Here is a 23,701-nt window from a genome sequence, read left to right on the forward strand (position 1 = left end):
GACCTGCCTTTGCCAAAAATTAATCAGCACATTTCCCTATCAATAAAAATCGAATGTTTTTTGAACCATTCAAATCGGTTGATCCGTGCGCCCGTAAACGTAGACCAAAAATTGTATCCATACATATATACACAAATACACACACAGGCACATATTCACACACATCCACATTTTATGAAGTATGCCAAAATGTTCAGAAACCTTCAAAACGTGAAGAAATATAAGAATTTTCAATTTCGATTTTTGGACGTGTACAATAACTTACCCTACATGAAATTAATACCTGAATGTTTAAATAAATGAACTAGTGGTGTTTGGCAACTTCCCGTACTGTAACGAAATGATCGAGGAATATTAAATGTTTCCATATAGATTTTTATAAATATTGAACATTGCCAGGTTTTAACTTTAATTCTGATCTAAGATACTTTAAACAAATAATTTCAACTTTGTAATTCAGTTTATCTAATTCTTATAAATAGGGTAAGTTATAGTAATCGCAAAAAAATCGAAAATGAAAATTTTTATATATCTTTACGTTTCAAAGGTTTCTGAATATTTTGGCATACCTTAGAAAAAATGGATGTATGTGTGTGTGCATGTATGTATGTATGTGTGTGCGTGCGTGTGTGTGCAGATACAATTTTTCGTCGACAATTTTGGAAACACCGATCAACCGATTTGAATAATTCAAAAAGAATTCGATTCGTATTGAAAAGGAGACATGCTGATTAGTTTTTGGCGAAGGAAAATCCAACCGTTCCAAAGATTCAGTTTATCTAATTCTTATAAATAGGGTAAGTTATAGTTATCGCAAAAAAATCGAAAATGAAAATTTTTATATATCTTTATGTTTCAAAGGTTTCTGAATATTTTGGCATACCTTAGAAAAAATGGATGTATGTGTGTGTGCATGTATGTATGTATGTGTGTGTGCGTGCGTGTGTGTGCAGATACAATTTTTCGTCGATAATTTTGGAAACACCGATCAACCGATTTGAATAATTCAAAAGCATTCGATTCGTATTGAAAAGGAGACATGCTGATTAGTTTTTGACGAAGGAAAATCCAACCGTTCCAAAGATACGGAGCAAAAAGTGCCAAAAATGGTAACTCAGTTTTTAAGAGAACGGAGCGTCCGATTTTAACAATTCAAAGAACATTTTACTTGTATTGACAAGATGAAGAATTGATTCATTGGTCTAGCGGTTTCGGAGACCTAATGAAATAAGTAAAAAAAATCCCATTTGGCGGTCAAAAAGGATCATTAGATATATGCACAGATATTTTATAAAGATTTCAACAATAAGTATAAATTTTGTTTATATTCCTATAGGTTCCGTACCAATGTTTATCCGTTAGACGGCGTCGCGGCGCTTTGACATTTCGTCTCTATGCAGTTAAAGCAGTACGATTGCTTTGAAAAAAAGTTCAGAATTTCCAAAATATGTCAAAATAAAGAAAACATTTTTTTTTCAAAAAAAATTTTTTTTTTTCAAAAAAAGTAATTTTTTGTCAAATTTATAGTTTCTCAAAAATCTAATTTTTTCGAAGTAATTTTTTTTAAAAAATGTTAATAGTTTTAAAAAAAATAATAATTTTTGGTACGGGAAGTTCCAGCAATTTGCCTTAAGGCACGATGCCCCACTAGTTGTAAACATATATTATAAAACTGTTATAATGATTTTAATAGTTTAAGATATTGGTTAAAATTATATTTATGTGCTCAAGAGGATGTAATAGATTTCTAATTAGCTTTGAACATTTCAAGGCTAAGGCTATATTAAATCGAAAATTATTCATGTTTATAGATCTTAAAGTGAATATTACATCAAAATAATTTATAGACTAGTTATAAAATCACTATAAAAGTGCAAGTACAAGCATGTTCATAGCCAAATGATTTAAAATTTAGTAGAAGTAGTATTATATTCAGCAAAGAAATCTAATTTCTTCTGAAATGGGCTCATGATAACACAGTTTTTATAACGCATCCTCATAATGGTAATAAATTAATTAAAATTTAACTTCTTAAATAAGTGTTGAGAATCTTTCATCCAGCGCATTCACTACAACTCTCATTTCAGCTATGAATTTAAATATGCAGTAAAATGCACATGTTGCATGATATTTTGAAACGGGACTAATTGACGTATATTAGGAAAAGAGAGTTCGTTAGTTCGTTATTAATGTTCGTTATAATTTTCTTCGCTCGAACTGATATATGAACAGTACAAAACAAAATACTAATTATTATCAACACTATGCTGAAGCGTGTAAGCAAACTTATTGAGAGACTATTTTAATTGAGTTTTATATTGGATTCGTTATAATAAATATGAATATATGGCAAATGCTGTTTGTTAGAACGCATGGGAATAATATCAATATTGATGAATATGGAAATTAGCGTTATTTGTGAATACATATGTTAAACTAGTGGGGTCCATGGCATCGTGTCTTTGTTAGAACTTCCCGTACCGTAATTAAAAATCTTAGTTCGGAACCCAAAAAATTTACACAAAATGTGTACACATTATTAAAATCTCTATAAAATATCTGATAATTTGATGTACATACCACCGCAAAATGACATTTTTTTAACTTATTTTTATTGAGAGTCCATAACCGCTGGACCTGCCTTCCCAAAAATTTTATCAGTTTTCATCTTGTCAATACAAGTAAAATGTTTTTTGAATTATTGAAATCAGACGCTCCGTTCTCCTAAAAACTGAGTTACCGTTTTTGGCACTTTTTGCCCCGTATCTTCGTAACGGCTAAACCTGCCTTTGTCAAAAACTAATCAGCATGTCTCCTTATCAATACGAATCGAATGTTTTTTGAATTATTCAAATCGGTTGATCGGTGTTCCCGAAATCGTCGACGAAAATTTGTATCCGCACACACACACACATGCGCTGGAAGTTCAGCAATTTGCCTTAAGGCACAATGCCATACACCACTAGTTATCTTTCTTGAATTATATATGATTATTATGATTGTTATTATTGTCAATATTTGATTTATATAAATTATAATTAACTATATGATTTCTAATATTATTCCTCGGTGTGTATAAATGTATATTATTGTAAATTTTGAATTCTAATTTAAGAACAGGATAATAATTTTATTTTATTGTATTCACTAAAATTCGTTGAATTCGTAAAAGCATCTTTACGATTTTATACGGCATTTTTTGCTACTTTTTTATGATATCAGCTTATCAATGTTATTTCTTTTGAAAAGTTTATATAATTGCTTTGAAGTGATATATCATTATTTTTTAAATCATCAATTTTTCTTTTAAAAATCAGGGCTGCCGGAAGGCGGTCTCCTAGGTCTGCAAAGCCTTAGGGCATTATTATATAAATATTTTAACATTATAATAAATTTATAATTTGTTAAATAATTTAATATAATGTTAAATAATTTATTATAAATTATTTAACATTATATAAATATGTTAACGAGTGCATATAAATATGTCCGTGTATTAATTAATATTGATTAAATAACTTAATAATTTATTAACTTTTCGTAGGGATGTTATAGTAATCGCAAACTAGTGGGGTATATGGCATTGTACCTTAAGGCAAATTGCTGGAACTTCCCGTACCGTAACGTAATGTTCGAGGAATATTGAATGTTTTCAAATAGATTTTTATAAATATTGTAACATTGTCTAATATTTATAGAATTATATAAACTGAATTTCAAAGTTGAAAATATTTGTTTAAAGTATATTAGAACTAAAGTCAGAGTTACAATTAAAATCTGAATTATTTTCGATATACAAAAAAAAATTGAAAAAAAAATTTGAATTTTTTTTTCAAAAGCAATTATTTTGTTAAAACAAGCTGAAAGTTCTTTGAATCATTCAAATAGGACGCTTAGTTCTCTCAAAAACTGCCATTTTTTGCACATTTAGCTCTGTATCTCTGAAATCGCTGCACCTGCCTTTGCCAAAAACTAATCACCACTTCTCCCCGTCATTACGAATTGAATGTTTTTTGAATCATTCAAATCGGTTGATCGGTTGAATCGAATGAGACCAAATTTGGAAAAAGTATGTGTGTATGTGGCTGCGTGTGTGTGAACAGTTGTTTTTGCCGTAAATCGATGTTTTCTCAAAAACGGCTAGACCGATTTCAAAAATTTTAATGCCATTCGATGGATCTCGATGAGGACTATTGTTTGTCAGTCTGTGAAAATTTTTTCGTACTCGTTTTATAGTGCAGTAAACGGAGAGGAAAAAAGGGTATAACCTCTGAATTTTTTTACTGTGCTCCGAATTGAATGAAATTTTGGAATTAGGTTAATCTAACCCTCAAGTTCAAAAGTGAAAACATTTCGGATTGCGCCATCACCCCCCGGGGGGATGACACCCCCTCTCAATTGTGTAAATACATTTTTTCAAAATAACATTGGAAATCGATAGAAGAACTAATTATAAGAAAAAAATGTCTTCTATAGTTTTTCAAAAAAACTAATACTTTTCAAGTTACTGGCCATTAAAGATTCATATATTTTTGGCGTTTTTCTTCGTTTTTTTGCAAATATCTCCTAAAATATACATTTTAACAAAAATCATGTAATGAACAAAATAATGTCAATAAAAATCTTAATAAATCGGTATTAGATAAAGTGTTCTAGGAAAAATATTAAGCAAGATTTGAAAGAGCAAAGTCGTTTTTTATTTCGTTCAAGATTTAATTGTTGTATTTAAAGCCATCTAGTGTCGAGGTTTTACATTTTATGAATTTCAGTAAAATTGGGTTTTATAGTGCTCAACATAAGCTTTAAAATGAGTGCTGTTACAAGTTTTTTGAGTGTAAAATGAGTGAGCTATCATGCAAATAAGAAGCATATACGAAGTTTTTTTCTTTTAAATCATATGGTTTATTGAGCACCATTTCCACCAGAATTAAAGTAATTCACATTCCATCTAGAATTCACTTCATTATAGACATCTTGATGGATTCTAGCAGATTCACTACTTTAGTACAAACTATTTTCAGAAAACTCACGATTTTATAAAAACTTTTTTTTCCAATTTGCGCGGCCGCGCAGTCTTTAAACATTCATAACTCTGTCAATTTTTGTGTGAAAGAATAATAATAAAAAACAAAAACGAGCCAGAAAGATCCCTTTGATTTTTATCTATATGTTTTTATACGTATCTTTTATTCTTTTTGAGATATAATGAAAATAATTTCTATTTTTAAAAAAATTGGAAAAAAAGTTTTTATAAAATCGTGAATTTTCTGAAAATAGTTTGTACTAAAGTAGTGAATCTGCTAGAATCCATCAAGATGTCTATAATGAAGTGAATTCTAGATGGAATGCGAATTACTTTAATTCTGGTGGAAATGGTGCTCAATAAACCATATGATTTAAAAGAAAAAAACTTCGTATATGCTTCTTATTTGCATGATAGCTCACTCATTTTACACGCAAAAAACTTGTAACAGCACTCATTTTAAAGCTTATGTTGAGCACTATAAAACCCAATTTTACTGAAATTCATAAAATGTAAAACCTCGACACTAGATGGCTTTAAATACAACAATTAAATCTTGAACGAAATAAAAAACGACTTTGCTCTTTCAAATCTTGCTTAATATTTTTCCTAGAACACTTTATCTAATACCGATTTATTAAGATTTTTATTGACATTATTTTGTTCATTACATGATTTTTGTTAAAATGTATATTTTAGGAGATATTTGCAAAAAAACGAAGAAAAACGCCAAAAATATATGAATCTTTAGTGGACAGTAACTTGAAAAGTATTAGTTTTTTTGAAAAACTATAAAAGACATTTTTTTCTTATAATTAGTTCTTCTATCGATTTCCAACGTTATTTTGAAAAAATGTAATTACACAATTGAGAGGGGGTGTCATCCCCCCGGGGGGTGATGGCGCAATCCGAAATGTTTTCACTTTTGAACTTGAGGGTTAGATGAACCTAATTCCAAAATTTCATTTAATTCGGAGCGCAGTAAAAAAATTCAGACCTAAAACGCTCCATTTACTGCACTATTAGCCCAAAATTCTGAATCGATTTTGAGAATTCAAAAACCGTTCGAAAGATATGTTGAGAATCTCGTGCTGATTAGTTTTTGGTAAAGATCGGCCGGGCTGTTTTCTTGTAATAACATGTTAGAAAAATTTTTTTGTCGATTTTATTATTATTTTTTTGATGATATATACCTTAGACTTCTAGATCATACCAAAATATTACTCGTTAGGCTTTAAAATATCCTCAAAGTTTGCAAAAATTATAATTTTACTATAAACAAATTATAATTTAACTATAGTATCGCTTTTTTGTCAATTTTGACAATTAGACATTTCATCGACGTTTGCTCAAGAACGCATAAACCGATTTCAGAAATTTAAAAACCATTTAATGTATCTCTGATAATGAGGATTATCATAGTTTCTCAGTTTTGTGCGACGATCGGACGAGCCGTTTCTTTGTAATTTGGAAAAAAGTGTTAAACGTTTCGTCCACATTTAAGCTCATACTACCAAATCGATTTTAAAAAATCAAAAACTGTGCGAAAGATATTAATTGGGAATGATACTGATTAGTTTTATGTGAAAATCTACCGAGCCGTTTTCTTGTAATTAACTGTCGAAAAAAAAATTTAAGCCGATTTTTATAGAACTTTCTTTGACGATATATATCTTATAGAACTTACTGAAATATTACGGCCTTACGAAAATTAGTTTAATTTTAAAAATTCATCAAAGTTTGAGAAAATGAGTAGTTTTTTGACGTTTGTTGTGGCGTGTATGGCATGGTGCCTTAAGGCAAATTGCTGGAACTTCTCGTACCGTAACCAAATGTTCAAGGAATATTAAATGTTTTCAAATAGATTATTATAAATAAATACTGTAACATTTATAAGAACTTACCCTACGGAAAGTTACTTAGACGATTTACTTAGTATAAAGATAACATACTTAACCATTAAAGTCCTACGGAAAATGGTTCAATTATAAAAATTATTGATTTGTGAAAATTTGCATTTAGAAAATACTCCGCGTTAATGTGTTTGTTCGTTTTCAAATATGTGTAATAAATCCACTCGAAATTATTTTAATCACTCATAAACTAATCTATTTTTTATTGATTAAGTCGATAATTTACACATTTCGGGAAGTTCATATAACTTGCCTCAAGGCAAAATACCAATACCAACTAGTTAATATATAAAAGTAATAGAACTTTTTCTTACTTATTTGAAAATTTAAATATACTCATATTTTTTGAAAATTATTATTATTATTGTTTTAAATTTTGGATACCCATTCATGTCGGTCGATCATACTGTCAAAAAATTTGATTTTCGAACGCCAAATAGCATTTTTTTATTTTTTTCTGGATCTCCGAAACCGCTTAACCTGCTTTGGAAAAATTCAGACAATTCCTTATTACGTCAATACGAGTGAAATATATTTTAAATCATCTAAATCAGACGCTCCGTTATCTCAAAAACTTAATTGCCATTTTCTGCACTTTATCCACCGTATCTACGAAACGGCTAAACCAACCTCTGCCGAAAAATAATCAGCAAGTCTCCCTATCATTATGAATCGAATACTTTCTGAATTATTCAAATCGGTTGATCCGTGCTCCCGAAAACGTGGACTGAAACCTTTGAAACTAACTCATCTTAGGCAATTTGATATCAAGCAGTAGTGGTATCTTATTTTCATTCGAGGTTTTAGATCTCTATTCAAGTGAAAATAGTCTTTAAGGCACTGCTGAATTATTTATTCATATCATTACTCTTATAAATAAATAAATATATATATATACTAGATGACCCGACAGACGTGACCTGCACCCACCTCTACGTTTTTTTAATATTCTATACTAATATTTATACCGTTCAGTTAAAAATAATCATTATTGTTTTTCGAGTTACTATTTACACCAATATATGAGTGATGTTAAATGTAGTACTGTTTCAAATAAAATGATTATTCTCAATTCCCACAATTAACACTTTAATTATCCCTTTAACAAATATTAGAATATGTTCCATAAAATTATATATTAATAATTATACATTGCGATTTATAGAACAAATTTATTTCCAATAGCTCAATTTATTTCATTGAATTTAAGGGTTATACAATATTTTTAGACATACCTCTAGATGTGGATGTTTAAATGAATGATTTTTTGTTTATTTACGGCTAAAACATTGATTTTCCAAATTTATCACACAAAAATCATCGTCTGCCTTTGTGATGTATTTATTGTCATAGCATAGATACACGTGTTGAAAATTGAAATCTTTTAAAAAGTATAACAAATTCAGAAAAAATTAATATATAGCATGCGCGGTCAATATCACCTTGGATTTTTCTACCCAAAATAAAAGTTCATATTTGAAGTGAATTAATTTGTCAAATTTTGTTCACATGTGCTCTATTCAACCCACTATCAACAAAATTATTGTAGTAAATGGAGAGGAAAAAAAGCGTATGCCCTAATTAATCTTAATCTTAAGTTCAGAAGTGAAAACAATTTGCATTTCGTCACCACCCCCCGCAATAATTGGATTATAACCCTTGTTCACGCCAATTAGATGTGACAACGCTGCACTCATTTTTCTAAGAAAATAGTACATTTGCAACGACGCTTGGAAAGTTCGCAACTCAAGATTCAACTACGAAGGGTCCTTGCTAGGTACCTGAAGGCGGCACAATATAGTCTTAACCCGGTCGCCAAGCTATCCACATTCAAATACTCCAATATTTTTTCAATACTAAACTATATCATACAAACAGTGTGAATTATATTCTACAAATAAATAAGTGTAAATCTACTTGTTATTAATCAATATTTACATTTTAAAACTGTCGATAGAGCCACTAATTCTATCTGGTCCTTGAGTTTACAACTTCAACAAAAAACAACTCTTTTAATTCTGATTATATCATAACTTGTAATATGATATTTTAAAGGTGATTAAATGAGCTACAACTTTCTCTATCATAAATTTTACCGTGACTTCTCTTATTTTGAAACGGCGAAGGGTTAAAGGGCTCGAAAGACACTCCGGTTGGACAGCCGCGCATCTTTAAACAATTAGAACTCTATCAATATTTGTGTAACAAAAATAATAAAAAGCAATAATTAGTCTGAAAAATACCTTAAATTTTCATATATATACTTTCATACGCATTCTTTCAGGAATATCATAATGAGAAATTGTTTTTTTTTAAATGGATTTTTTTTATGAAATCATGAGTTTTTTGAAAATCGTTTGTACTAATGTTATGGTATTTTCTAGAATCTATCAAGATCTCTCCAACCAAGGTAATTCTAGATGGAAAACGATTATTTTTAATTTTGGTGGAAATGGCACTCATAAACTATTTGATTTAAATGAAAAAAAAATCATGGCATGCGTCTTTTAATTGCATGATCGCTCACTCATTTTACACGCAGAAGTACTTCTTTTAAAGCTTATTTGGAGAACTATAAAAATCCATTTTCATAATTAACTTAATATTGTTCCTAAAACACTGTAAAATAGCGATTTATTGGGATTTTTATTGATATAATTTTGTTCATTACATAATTTTCGTTAAAATGTATTTTTTTGAAGATATTAGCAAAAAACGATGAAAAACGCAAAAAAAACAAATTTTCAGTAGCCAGTAACTTGAAAAGTATTTGCTTTTTTGAAAAACATTATTAAACATTTTTCTCATATAATTAGTTTTTTTATCCACACTCAACGTTATTACACCACTGAAAAGAAATGGCATCCCCCCGGGTAGTGCAAAGCAGTCTAAATTGTTTTCACTTTTGAACTTGAGAGTAAATGAGCCTAATTCCAAAACTCCAAACGAATTGGAAAACAGTAAAAAAAAAGTTCAGACCCAAAGCGCTCCATTGAGTAAATATTCCGTACAAAATGCCAACCATATGAATTTTTGACACAATAAAACTTCTAAATAATTTTTTGAATAAGTAATTTTTTTTGTATTGTGACTAAGTATAGTAAGTCAAAACGACCACAAATTGAATATTTTTGAGCGCAATCACTTATGGCTCGTCTCCTTTGCACGAATTCGTACGGCGAATCTGTTTGCAAAGTACGTTGAGAACACGATTCGCCGTGCACGTCAGTCGCATGCGCAGACTGTCAGACGCATGTTATATTATTTGCATCTTATATTATTTTAATTATGGCACATCTCAGCTGCTTTTCGACAATAATAATGTAGACATTACATTTTCTTTACTTTTAATCATGAATTTATTATATTTTAATATTGCCTTAGCCAATAAGTGAATAGAAATGTTTGGCAAATGACAGTTATCATTTGTTTTTAATGCCAAACCATGTCTTAAATATTTTAAAGGTCAAACAATGATAAGCGTTTTTTTGTAATTTTTAACTTCCCGTAGGGCAAGTTATAGTAATCGCAAAAAAATCGAAAATGAGAATGTTTGCATTTCTCGACGTTTCAAAGGTTTCTGAATCTTTTGGCATACCTTAGAAAAAATGGATGTATGTGTGTGTGTGTGTGTGTGCGTGTGTGTATGTATGTGCGGATACAAATTTTCGTCGACGATTTCGGGAACACCGATCAACCGATTTGAATAATTCAAAAAACATTCGATTCGTATTGATAAGGAGACGTGCTGATTAGTTTTTGGCAAAGTCAGGCCTAGTCGTTCCGAAGATACGGGGCAAAAAGTGCCGAAAACGGTAACTCAGTTTTTAAGAGAACGGAGCGTCCGATTTTAATAATTCAAAAAACATTTTACTTGTATTCACAAGATGAAGAACCGATCAAATTTTCATAAAGGCAGGTCTAGCGGTTTCGGAGATCTAATGAAAAAAGTAAAAAAAAATGCCATTTGGCTGTCAAAAATGATCATTAGACATATGCACATCAAATTATCAGATATTTTATAGAGATTTTAACAATAAGTATAATTTTGGTTTACATTCCTATGGGTTTCGTACCAATGTTTACGCGTTAGACGTCGACGCAGCGCTTACGCGGTTTGATATTTCGTCTTTATGCAGTTAAAGCAGTGCGATTGATTTGAAAAAAAGTTTAGATCTTTCAAAATATGTCAAAATAAAGAAAACAGTTTTTTTCAAAAAAAAAAAAATTAAAAAAAATAAATAAATAAAAAAAATTTTTTTTTCAAAAAAAAAGTAATTTTTTGTCTAATTGTTTGTCAAAAATCTTATTTTTTCGAAGTAAATTTTTTTCAAAAATGTTAATCGTTTTTAAAAAAATAATAATATTTGGTACGGAAAGTTCCAGCAATTTGCCTTAAGGCACGATGCCTTAATTGCCTTAAGACAGAATTCCACTTACAGCTAGTTTCCATTTATTTCTACAATCTAACTATATTTCTATGAATCAAAACATTCTAGAAAATTTCCCGAACAAACTTGAGGAAGATTCATGAAAATCCGAATTATAGTTTAGGAGGATTAATGAAACTTACATTGTTACAGAAGAATTTTATATATAAGATATATATATATATATATATATATATATATATATATATATATATAATATGATATCATGATAAAGAGTATGGTTCATCAGTGGGTTTCCTTCTAGAAAAACTAGGTTTAGGAATCTGTATCACAACTGCTTATTAAATTTTGATCACTTTGCAGTAGTTAAACTATATTTATTTGAAGCTATGTATTTTGAATAAATTTATATAATTTAGATGAACTTTGTAGAGTAAGTGTCGCAAACAATTAAAATTTACGTATCAGAGGTTTCTTAACATTCCGGCATACCATAGAAAAAATTGATTCATGTCTGTGTTTTCTCTGCTTAATGTTAATGAATATGTAAAACAGATTGCAGAATAAATTAAATAAATAAAAAAAAATGTCTGTGTTTAGAGTATGTATATCGTGCAAATACAAATTTTCATCAAAGTTCTTGGTAGCACCGCTCAAACGAATTGAATGATTTAAAAAACATTCGATTCCTATTGACGGCTGATTAGTTTTTGGCAAAGGAGAGTCTTGTCGCGAAGAGTGCAAAAAATGGCCGTGTTTGAAAGACAGCATTTTACTTGTATTGTCGGAGTGAAAAATTTATTATAAGTTTGCGAATGCAGGTCCAGGAATTTCGGAGTTACAGAGTTAAAAGTTATAAAATTGATATTTGGTGATCCGAAATGATTATTATAAAATCATTATTATTGATTCTTGTACTTGTAAAAATATTGAAATACAGATGATAGGTAGACAGGTGTGAGGTAGACAAGTGAACAAATAAAAAGGTAGACAAGTAGGCAAATAGGAAGAATGACATATAGATAGGTAGACATGTTGACGGATTGACAGGTAGGCAGGTGGAAAGGTAATTATGTAGACAAGTAAGAAGGTATAAAAGTAGACAAAAAGGCCTTGACATGTAGATCACATACAATTTAAATTTTTATTTGCACATATCGAAAAGTTTATGCATTTGTCTTAAGACAAAATGCCACTTACACCTAGTTTTTATTCTGATTGCTGTTCAATTATGTATAAGGAGCTATAGGTATGTTATACTCTTTTTGTTAATCAATAATAATGAATTAGAATTTTATTATTTTTTCTCAAAATTATACTGACGCCATATCTCTTATTATTTCAATGAATTCAATATCAATAATATGATTTTAAAAACTATATACTATTCAAATATCTCTTGCTATGTTACACAAACACATTGTTCCTAAGAAAATTTAATATTTACTTTTATTGTTATATTTTCTCAAGTTAAATATTTGTTCGTGCTTATTGCTGGGCGTTGAAAAGCTTATTTGAAAGATAAGCCTCTTATTGTTTCTGAAGTATATCGTAATTATTCATAAACAAAGTCGCCTTATCTCACTACATTCTGTATAAACAAAATCGCTCTGGAATGATGTCACATAGAATAACGAAGTCAACATTACAAGCCCACGTTTATTTCCACCAGATGTGGATTAACTGATTACCATAAGCAGGAAGAGTGCTTTAATTGAAAATTAAGGTTGTACATGGAAAAACTAATAATTTTACTTTCGATTACGAAAGAGAACACTACACCTAATTATTAATTGAAATACATAAAACATATAATACACTATTTAATTCGTTTACATTATATTATAGATAATATTTCATATATTAATAGTAACAGGTAGCACAGTACGAATTACTCATCTTAGATTTCTTGACTACCTGTTGCATAGTCTTTTAATTAAGTTGAAACTATGATAACATACATATTTGTTGAAGGAAAAATGCAACTAATTACAAAAACCATTTTGTCCATAAAGTACAGACAAAATGATATATAAGGTAAGGGCATACAGAAATACATTTTTTAAAAAAAACGGTTCACAAAATTCGTTCGGTCCTCTTACAAAATATTAATAAAACATATTATTAATAAACCTTAACTATAACATAGCATTAATAAAAGTAATTACAAATAACAACTTATAAATCTCCAAAAAACATGAAACAGCATCCTCAAAATAAACTTTTGATTGCGAGGAACACGTTTAAACTGATTACTGAGACAAGACTGAGACAATGACGATCAACATCTGACAGCATTGTAATTATTGCTTTCTTCATGCGGCAATGTTAATAAAATTAGCTAATTTTTGAAAATGGCCACTATCATTTTGTCCATATATACCGTATTTTGTCCGTATTCCCCCTATAATTAATTTTAATAAATTTGCAGTAGTAAAACTTGTAAATTTATTTGAAGTTATAATTTCCGAATATATTTTCAGATTTTCCTGATTTATCTTTATTGAGACACTCGACGTAAGTTCATTTAATGACTCTTTTAAAACTTTTTAGTTATTTTATTAGTATTATTCCAAAGTATTAAAAACAATAATTTCTCCGATTTTTTAAAACTATAATGCGGTTCTGATATTAAGGAACCTCATTAAAAATAAAACATTTTTAAATAGCTTCGATAATCACGTACACTTTGAATCACTGTGCAAATGTGGATTGATTAATATTTGAAAATTACTGCTTGATCGTACGTGTTAGCCGTCTGAAGATTAAAGATCGGTAAAATATATATTAGTATTTAGCCGTAAATATTAGGTTCATAAACTTTTAATTACTTGCTTGGCCTCTATTAGTATATATTTTATACAAGTCTACTCAAGGAATATATTGATAATATTTAAACGATATGTCTAATCCCCACATAAAAAGATACAAATTGCATTCAAAGTATTTACGCAAGTGTTTAAATTATAGATAATTACACGATTTAAAGATACTCATGATGTAAAATAATATTTTCCATTTCGCATGTCATAACGCATCGTTTGCCGTATTATGTAACTTTTTGCATAATTTCATATTACTCATTGCGCTACGCTATAGAGGTATACGACCTATAATAAGTTGACAGGCATTTATAATTTTATATATTTTACATGCATTTATATTTATTGCAAATATGTATTTTGAATTAAAACATAATATATTTTGGTGGTGATTATATAGAATAGTGGCGTAGCGTTATGATTAAATTTCCTCTTAAAGTCACATAAATAAATTTAAACTTTCAATTGTTTTTCAAACTGAAAAGGTTTGAAATGTTGTCCTAGAAAATAAAAAATAATTATATAGAGAATAAAATATGTTTGAAAGTTTAGCTATTAATATGGAAGAAATCGATATGAATTAATCGATATTCTTATAAACTGTAGGGGAGATTCGGTATGGTTGTTCAAGGGTATGGTAGTGACAGTCTTTATAACAGATAAACTATACTGATTTTGACAAAGGGTCGAACGGCAGAAAGATGTAGTAAGTTTATTTGAACAAATTTCCATTATTGCTTTCATTCAGACCGATTCGACCGATTAACATGATTAATAGACTGCATTGTTTCTAAAGAGTCGAAAGTGAGTTTTTGCGTACATAATTTAGCTTCATTATAATGATAATTTATCTCCAAAAGTGTGTGTTGGATACAGTTGTAACAAATTTATTCGGGACGCTTCTGACAAGTTTTTTATGTCTTTTCGCTTAAAAGGCTAAATATGTAAAGAAATATCAAACTGACTAAAACAAGATACGAAAGAAAATGGGAAAGGCAAAAGCAATACAAGAAAAGAAAGGTTCTGTCCGGTTTGTGGAAGCTCATATTCTGAAAGTAGGGATGGCGTAAAATGAATAAAGTGCCAAGGAACATGCGGTAATGATGATTCTGACTAGATCTCGGTATTGATTCATGGTTACTACAATATTGTGACTGATTAGTGAACTGGTAATCATTAGTTAACATTTTTGACTGATTTTAAAGAAGAAATTTATAACTACACTAGTCGGTCAGGTGACTTAATAATCATAAGAATAAATGTGATTACATAGTTCAATTTATTTCTGGTTCACTTTGTTTAAAAAAATAAGTTTTTTATATTGTTATATTATATTCTTAAGGCTATTGATTGCTTTAGGAGGTATTCCATATTTTCAAAGTTTAACTATCTAAGAATGTGGTTAGAGAACGAGAAGGTTTTTGAAAATTTGAATTATTTTCGGAGATATAGGCATATTACTGACTCGGTCTCCATACTGGTTTGGCTTCACGCAAAACTTTAAATGCGTTTTTCTCAGAACAGACTTTTTCAGTACTGTTGACACGATTTCTCGAGTTTTAATCGACCGATTCACTTGAAATGTTCAGAGAATCTTGTTTATAGACCTATATATAGCCCGAACTAGGATTATCTCCAAATTCCAATTTTTACTATTTTTTTAAAAAAAAGCACTTTTTTTTCAAACAGTCGCCAATTTGTAAAAAAAAAATTTACACTCATCGCTAGTTCGGGCGATTGCGACATCATTGTAGATTAATAATCTTTGTATTTTTCTGCATTTCCGATGGCTAGGAGGGCTGAAATCATGTCAAGACTGAGGTGCCAACTTTATGAGACCACCCACTTCATCATCTGCCAGTTTTTACAATTTTCAACTTATTATTTTTTAATTTTTGTTTTGTATTTTAATAATATTAATAAACAAGTGGTAAAAAATTGGATAGTAAAAACATTCACCCCCTTAATTGATATGTTTTATATTATGTAACTTTCAATCATGGGGGTTGTTTCATTTTTTTGTATGATTTGGTTTTATGACTAGTCCAACGGATTGAAGGACAGTACTTCAGTATATCTACGTGGACAAATGTTCAAAATATCATTTAATTTACTTTTTTTTTCAGCTAAATGGTAAATTAATAAAATCATTGCTGACAAAAATAAATTTTCTTTATCTTGTTAAAAAAGTAATTGCATTTATCATTATCAAAATATGCTAGTAAAATTATCTTAATATTGAATAACGAATGTTTATTTTATGTCCTAAATAAATTAACGTTTATTATGAGAAGCAAACATAAATATTGTTATTATTATGAGACGGGGATCGTTTTTCAATAAATTTACAAATTTTGATTGCCAGCAATAATATTGAAATATATAAAATTATTTACAATTTTATTACTAATAAAACAAGATTAACTTATGAATGCATGTAATGATAATAAAAGTGGTTTTTCAGGGGGTATTGTGGAGTAGAAGCATGAATTTTATGCTATTTTTGAAAGGCCGTAAAAAGATAAACGATATTTTTACTATATTTTTTACAAGTTATTATTTTAAAGATTTTTAAAATAAAACAAAACAAAGTGTCATTAAGTTTTATTTGTAAAAGATACTGAAGAAACCAGACCATATCCTTTTTAGCCCTCCAAACATAACATGCATATTAATCTAAAATAATATTGTAAATGTATGAACTGGGACAAGTTAAAAATTTTTGTTTTACAAAATAGAGACTGTCGAATTATTATTATTATTATTTTTTATTTATTTATTTATTTATATAATATTTTCATATCTCAGTCAGACAGGTATTTGGTATGAAAGATTATGAAACAATTTTCATCCCTAGTAGAAATGTATCGTGGCTAGAGGGGTAAAATATCGTGGCGCAATATTCGAATCTTGTCTTTAGATGGACCGGACAATATTTGTTTTCAAAATTATGGAAAATTTGGAACATTCATCGGAAAAGTGTTTTATATGGTTTATTACAAATAATAAACATGTTTCCCATCTGATTTACGCCTCTAATTTTATGTTTACACAAATTATACATAATTTTGAAATGTGGGTTTCATGCATTTTTTTTCTGGGCGACCAAGATTCGTTTTTTCAGTATTATCGAACTTGGGAAATACATGGTATTTATAAGGGTTACGAAAAAAATTAACTTTAAATAATTAATCAGCCCCAAAATCATGATTAAGGCTTTTAAAAAGTCATATGCTCGATCGCAATTAATAGTTTGATACATTTTTCTTATAAATTCAATATAAATTTTAAATGTGGGTTTCATGCATTTTTTTTCTGGGCGACCAAGATTCGTTTCTCTAGTATTATCGAACTTGGGAAATACATGGTATTTATAAAGTCACGAAAAAAATTAACTTTTAATAATTAATTAGCACCAAAATCTTGATTAAAGCTTTTAAAAAATCATATGCTCAATCGCAATTAATAGTTTGATACATATTTCTTATAAATTAAATATAAATTTCAAATGTGGGGGTTATGCATTTTTTTTCTGGGCAACCACGATTCGTTTCTTCAGTATTATCGAACTTGGGAAATATGTGGTCTTTATAAGGGTTACGAAAAAAATTAACTTTAAATAATTAATTAGCACCAAAATTATGATTAAAGCTTTTAAAAAGTCATATGCTCGATCGCAATTAATAGTTTGATACATATTTCTTTTAAATTCAATATAAATTTTAAATGTGGGGGTTATGCATTTTTTTTCTGGGCAACCACGATTTGTTTCTTCAGTATTATCGAACTTGGGAAATACATGGTATTCATAAGGGTCACGAAAAAAATTAACTTTAAATAATTAATTAGCACCAAAATTATGATTAAAGCTTTTAAAATGTCATATGCTCGATCGCAATTAATAGTTTGATACATATTTCTTTTAAATTCAATATAAATTTTAAATGTGGGGATTATGCATTTTTTTCTGGGCAACCACGATTCGTTTCTTTAGTATTATCGAACTTGGGAAATATGTGGTCTTTATAAGGGTTACGAAAAAAATTAATTTTAAATAATTAGTTAGCACCAAAATCATGATTAAAGCTTTTAAAAAGTCATATGCTCGATCGCAATTAATAGTTTGATACATTTTTTTTATAAATTAAATATAAATTTCAAATGTGGGGGTTATGCATTTTTTTCTGGGCAACCACGATTCGTTTCTTCAGTATTATTGAACTTGGGAAATATGTGGTCTTTATAAGGGTTACGAAAAAAATTAACTTTAAAAAATTGATTATCACCAAAAACATGATTAAAGCTTTTAAAAGGTCATATGCTCGATCGTAATTAATAGTTTGATACATTTTTTTACATTAATGCCTTTGTGTAAGTGTCAATATTAAAACCAATATGGGCTCCATATAATATATTGATAAACAATATTAAAATCCCATTCAAAACTAATATAAGCTCAATATTGAAAATCAATATAAGATTAATATGAATAAACAATATTTACCCCAAATTCAAAATTATTATTTAATCCACATTTAAAAATATTATTTAATTCATATAAAAAACAGAATTTAACTCATTGATAATATCTTAGCTAATACATAGCTAATCATTGATCAGCTCGATTGTAATTAACAGTTTGATATAAATTTTATATGAATTCAATATAAATTGTAAATATTATGTTCACATTTATTTTTTCTTTATTATCGAACTTGGGAAATAAGTAACATTAACATTGGTCAAGAAAATAATCAATTTTAAATCATCAATTAGCACCAAAAACATCAATGGCGACTCTTAAAAAACATATTTTTGATCAGAATTAATTTATTAAAGCTAAATTAATTAAATCCATTATTAAACGTGAAGATATGCAAAAATCTTCATTTTCGATTTTCGTCTCATTACTATAAATACCCTAGGAGAAGTTAAAAAAGCAATAAATAATTTAACTATATTGTATTTATTTATTAACTATATTATTTAACGACATTGTAAGTATGTCATCATTCAGTAAACAAAACAAAAATAAAATTATACAAGATTATAGTAGTACAAAAGTACCAGAATAATTAACAAACTTAAATAATGTCAGTATGTACCGCACTGAGAAAGAAAAATTAAACAAAATGTTTGATAAAAAGAAATCAAAACTTCGAATAAAATAAATGTTAAATAATGAAATTTTGTAGTTAGTCACATGACTTGCTTAAATTTGTTTTTTTCTTGTTTGGTGTGTATTATTATTATTTAAATCTATTATCATCTGTAAAATCTGTTAATATATCGATTTATATTTATAAATATAGACGTTTTATATTTATTCCTATAGAATAAAAATATTCTGAAATTGCACTATTAACATGCATATGGCTATGTATGAACATCTGGTTTTTGAGAATGTCTCTTCTTTCTTTCATATAACCGATATTTGTATAAGGCTATCTCGCTTCGTGTACGGTCCTTCGTACGAATCGTTGTCCTTCGTCCTCGGTGTTTCTAGACTCTAGAACAGCAATTTCCAACCTGTGGGGCGCGCCCCCCTGGTGGGGCGCGGTGCCGTCCCAGGGGGGAGCGCGAAGCTCTTTCAAAAATATGGTTGTTAAATGCTGAGTAAGTGTCAAAAACAAATCAGCAAAATGTATGCAAGTAATCTACAATTTTCGCTGCAATTTTGTCAGGACAAATGTAAAAGCATGAATATACTATACTTTTGGTGCATTCAAAATATTTCGTTTCTGCGTTTGTAGTTGAGTGAGCTGTAGGCCTATAAACAAAAGATAAACACTCGGATCATATCGAATATTCACGTGCTTACTCGAGACTAACTTAAGTAAATAAACAAAAGCATCCTTTTTATTCTGTTATCTATAAATCGAATTGGTTCATTAGTTGTGCTGGAGATACACGCGTTGATATATAGAAAAAATCATTTCTAAATTATTATTGAGTTAAAATTTATAGCTTTAGTTTTAGCACATTATTAGCCAGGAATTATTGTGAAAAGTAGTGAAAAAGTGATTTTCTTTGATTTGTTATAAAAACCGTTTGTAATGGATAAATACGTGACTTGGTTGAAAAGAAAATTTAATGAAGCAGAAGAAAAGGGTGGTGAAAATAATGGAAATGTTTCTTCACAAAATAGTAAAACTAAACATAGAAAATATGATCCAATGTACTTATCATTGGGATTTACGTATAAGATCATTAATGGTCAAGAACGACCAATGTGTTTGCTGTGTATGAATACTTTGGCCTCAGATAGCATGAAACCAAGTAAATTAAAACGACATCTGGAAAAAGTGCACGCCGATCATGTTGGCAAAACAAAAGAATTTTTCCAAAGAAAATTAGATAACTTAAATAAACAGAAAGAATCGTTTTCAAAAGCTTTGTCTGTATCACAAAAAGCGTTACTTGCGTCATACAAAGTTTCGTATAGAATTGCTAAATGCAAAAAACCCCATTCAATAGGAGAAACTTTAGTACTACCAGCAGCTATTGACATAATAGCTACGATGTTTGGTGAATCATATGCTGATCAAATTAAAAGCATTCCGCTGGCAGATAATACGGTGGGAAGACGAATATCAGATATATCTGATGATCTTTGCGATCAGTTGATAGAAAAAATTAAATTATCTTCTTTCGCGTTGCAAGTAGATGAGGCTACCGATGTTGCTAAGGATGCACACTTAATAACATATATAAGATATGTTATGGAAAATGATATTAGAGAAGAGTTGTTATTCTGTAAGGCAATTGAAGGCAAAGCTACGGCGAGTGAAATTTTTAATATGATTGATAACTTTTTTATTGAAAATGGTATTTTATGGGAGAACTGTGTTGGACTGTGCACTGATGGAGCTCCATCTATGGCAGGAAAAAATGCTGGTCTGCAGGCCCTAGTTCGAAAAGTGGCTCCTCGTGCAGTTTGGACGCATTGTATGATTCATAGGCAATCTCTTGTTGCAAGAAATATGGGTGAAGAATTACTTGAAGTATTTGAAATTATAATAAAAGTTGTTAATTTTATCGAAAATAGTCCATTAAGAGAAAGGCTTTTTGGAAAATTGTGTGATGACATGGGCTCAGAATACAAAGCACTACTTCATTATTGTGAAGCACGTTGGCTTTCTCGTGCTAAAGTACTTCAAAGGGTGTTTGAGCTCAAAAAAGAAATTGCCATTTTTCTTGCTGATAATAAAAGAGATGAAGCAGACATATTTTATGACACGAAGTTTCTCGCAAAATTTGCGTATCTAGTTGACATTTTTAAAAGACTAAGTGATTTAAATAAATCAATGCAAGGAACTCAAATTCATGCTTTTGTTCAAAAGGACAAGATTACGGCGTTTATGAAAAAAATAGAGCTGTGGATAGCTAGTATGAAAAGTAATAACTTTGATATGTTTCCTTCTTTTAAAACTACATGTGTTACTGATGATGAAATAGAAGCAAGTAAAGATCTTATTATCAATCATATGACTAGTTTAAGGAACCAATTTGCGCATTACTTCAAAGATTAATGGATTAGAAATCCATTTGTTATTGATAAATATGATAATTTTGGACTTCCAACGGCAGAGCAGGAAATGATAATTGATTTATCTAGTGATAGCACATTGAAGCAGATGTTTCAGGACGAAAAGAATATTGTTAAGTTTTGGTTACAAGTAAAGGACGATTTTCCAACTTTGACAAATAAAGCCTTAGAAATTTTATTACCATTTGTGACATCCTACTAATGTGAAACTGGTTTTTCTGCAGTAGCAGTATTAAAAAAAAGTACCGATCTCGTTTAGTGATAGAAAAGGAACTGAGAACAGCGATTTCTACAATGGAGCCGCGGTTTGAGAAAATTTGTGCTGAAAAACAAGCTCAACCGTCGCATTAATTTTTTAATATTGTGTGAAATATTATATCATTTGTTTTTATTAAATTTAAAATTATTTTTTTCCTATAATCCATAGTTATGTTTGTATGTATATTTTTGTATGTTTATTTTTGTATGTATGTATATTGTGCATTATTTGGTACGAGATTGAATAAATCATAATTTCAATTAAGTATATTTAAATTAAATTGTTAAAAAAATTAGGGGGGGGCGCAATATTTTTTTCTTTCAAAAGGGGGGCGCAAGGAAAAAAAGGTTGGAAACCGCTGCTCTAGAATCTAGAAGACTACCTAACTATATGTCAGTTATGGCCGAACTTATTTTATACGTATTTTATGAACTAATATTATATCATTGCACTTTTGTTTTAATTATATATTCTTGCATTTTTAATAGCAATTATTATTTATATTACTATACTAGTTTATTATTTACATTAATGTTATTTAAGAGTAAAAGTTTAATTAAAAAAATTATTTAAAGGCAAAAGAAGTCTTCTTTAAATTTATTACTGTGTACATAGTAAATAGTGTGATTATAAAAAATGCTTGTTGGTTAGTTCTTGAAGAAGGAAAGAATCCATAAGCCCATAACGTAGAATAAAATAAGTGAAATATTATTATGTTTTGTGAAGATAAAATTTATTTAATAAATTCAGCAAAAAAAATTAATAATAAATATAAACATTAAAAATTTTCTAAATGTAAACATATTTGATATAATGATAATTAATAGCAATTTTATTAATTTTGTTTTGAATATTTTCTAAGTAACGTTTCACTGATTATGCAATTTACTAACTCTCTCATATTGAAATGAATGAAAAGGGAGTTATGGATATACTTTACTGACTACTACACTGAATAAACTAATCACGACAAATTAATGAGCGTATACTTTGTAACATAAAATGATACAAAAACATAAAAATACATAAAAATATGTTAGAACCGCCCTTTGATTAACAATGCTCTAAGTCTACCACATCACCATCGAACAAAGCGCAGAACCTCGCATTTTTCAATAGTATGAAATTCGTTACGCAGTGCATTTAGCAATTCTTGTTGAATTTAGAAATTATTATAATATTAAAATATATTCCTAATATATAGTTGGTCTGGAAAAATGTGAATATTTAGTGAAAAATAAAATGATCTATGATATCAAATGATAATTGGCTAAAAACATATTTTGTGAACAGTTTATAATTAAAATCAAGCGGTTAATTAACATAATTTTGAGTTTTATGTTTAAGGTACGTAAGTATATTCATTACTTATATTATATAAACAACATACATATTTAGTAAACAATGATGTAATTTATATATTCTAGATTGACTAAATTGAAATGGATGTAAAATCAGCTGTAATATAAAAACTATCACATAGCAAAAATGGATTTGATAAAAGGTAATAAAAATATTAACAAACTTATTAAATGCAGACTTTTCAATAATTTATTATCGCTTTTGAATATTTGATATTAGTATTTCCATCAACAGTTTTTTGTTTTAATTTAAAATTATAATTGTACTGTTTTAAATTAATGTTAAAATTTTATATTTACTGTATTTTTAATTATTTCAGATTTAACTGTGATCGAGTTCTAGAAAATAGTAGTTTTCAATAAACTACAATGCCAGAAATGTT

At 28.7% G+C, this 23,701-nt stretch overlaps 2 protein-coding genes across 2 annotated transcripts in view; both read left to right on the forward strand.

Annotated features, from left to right (window-relative positions):
* Positions 1-23,701, forward strand: part of LOC113384900 (protein unzipped) — a 258,922-nt gene that overhangs the window by 147,713 nt on the left and 87,508 nt on the right. The window lies entirely within an intron of this gene.
* Positions 20,206-21,681, forward strand: LOC113384898 (zinc finger BED domain-containing protein 5-like). The gene has a single exon (XM_026622671.1). The coding sequence runs from the start codon at positions 20,206-20,208 to the stop codon at positions 21,679-21,681; it is 1,476 nt and encodes a 491-aa protein (XP_026478456.1).

Source organism: Ctenocephalides felis, unplaced genomic scaffold, assembly GCF_003426905.1.
Source record: "Ctenocephalides felis isolate EL2017-DRISC unplaced genomic scaffold, ASM342690v1 CF-g0.4_SCAFFOLD_03571, whole genome shotgun sequence".
Lineage (NCBI taxonomy): Eukaryota > Metazoa > Arthropoda > Insecta > Siphonaptera > Pulicidae > Ctenocephalides > Ctenocephalides felis.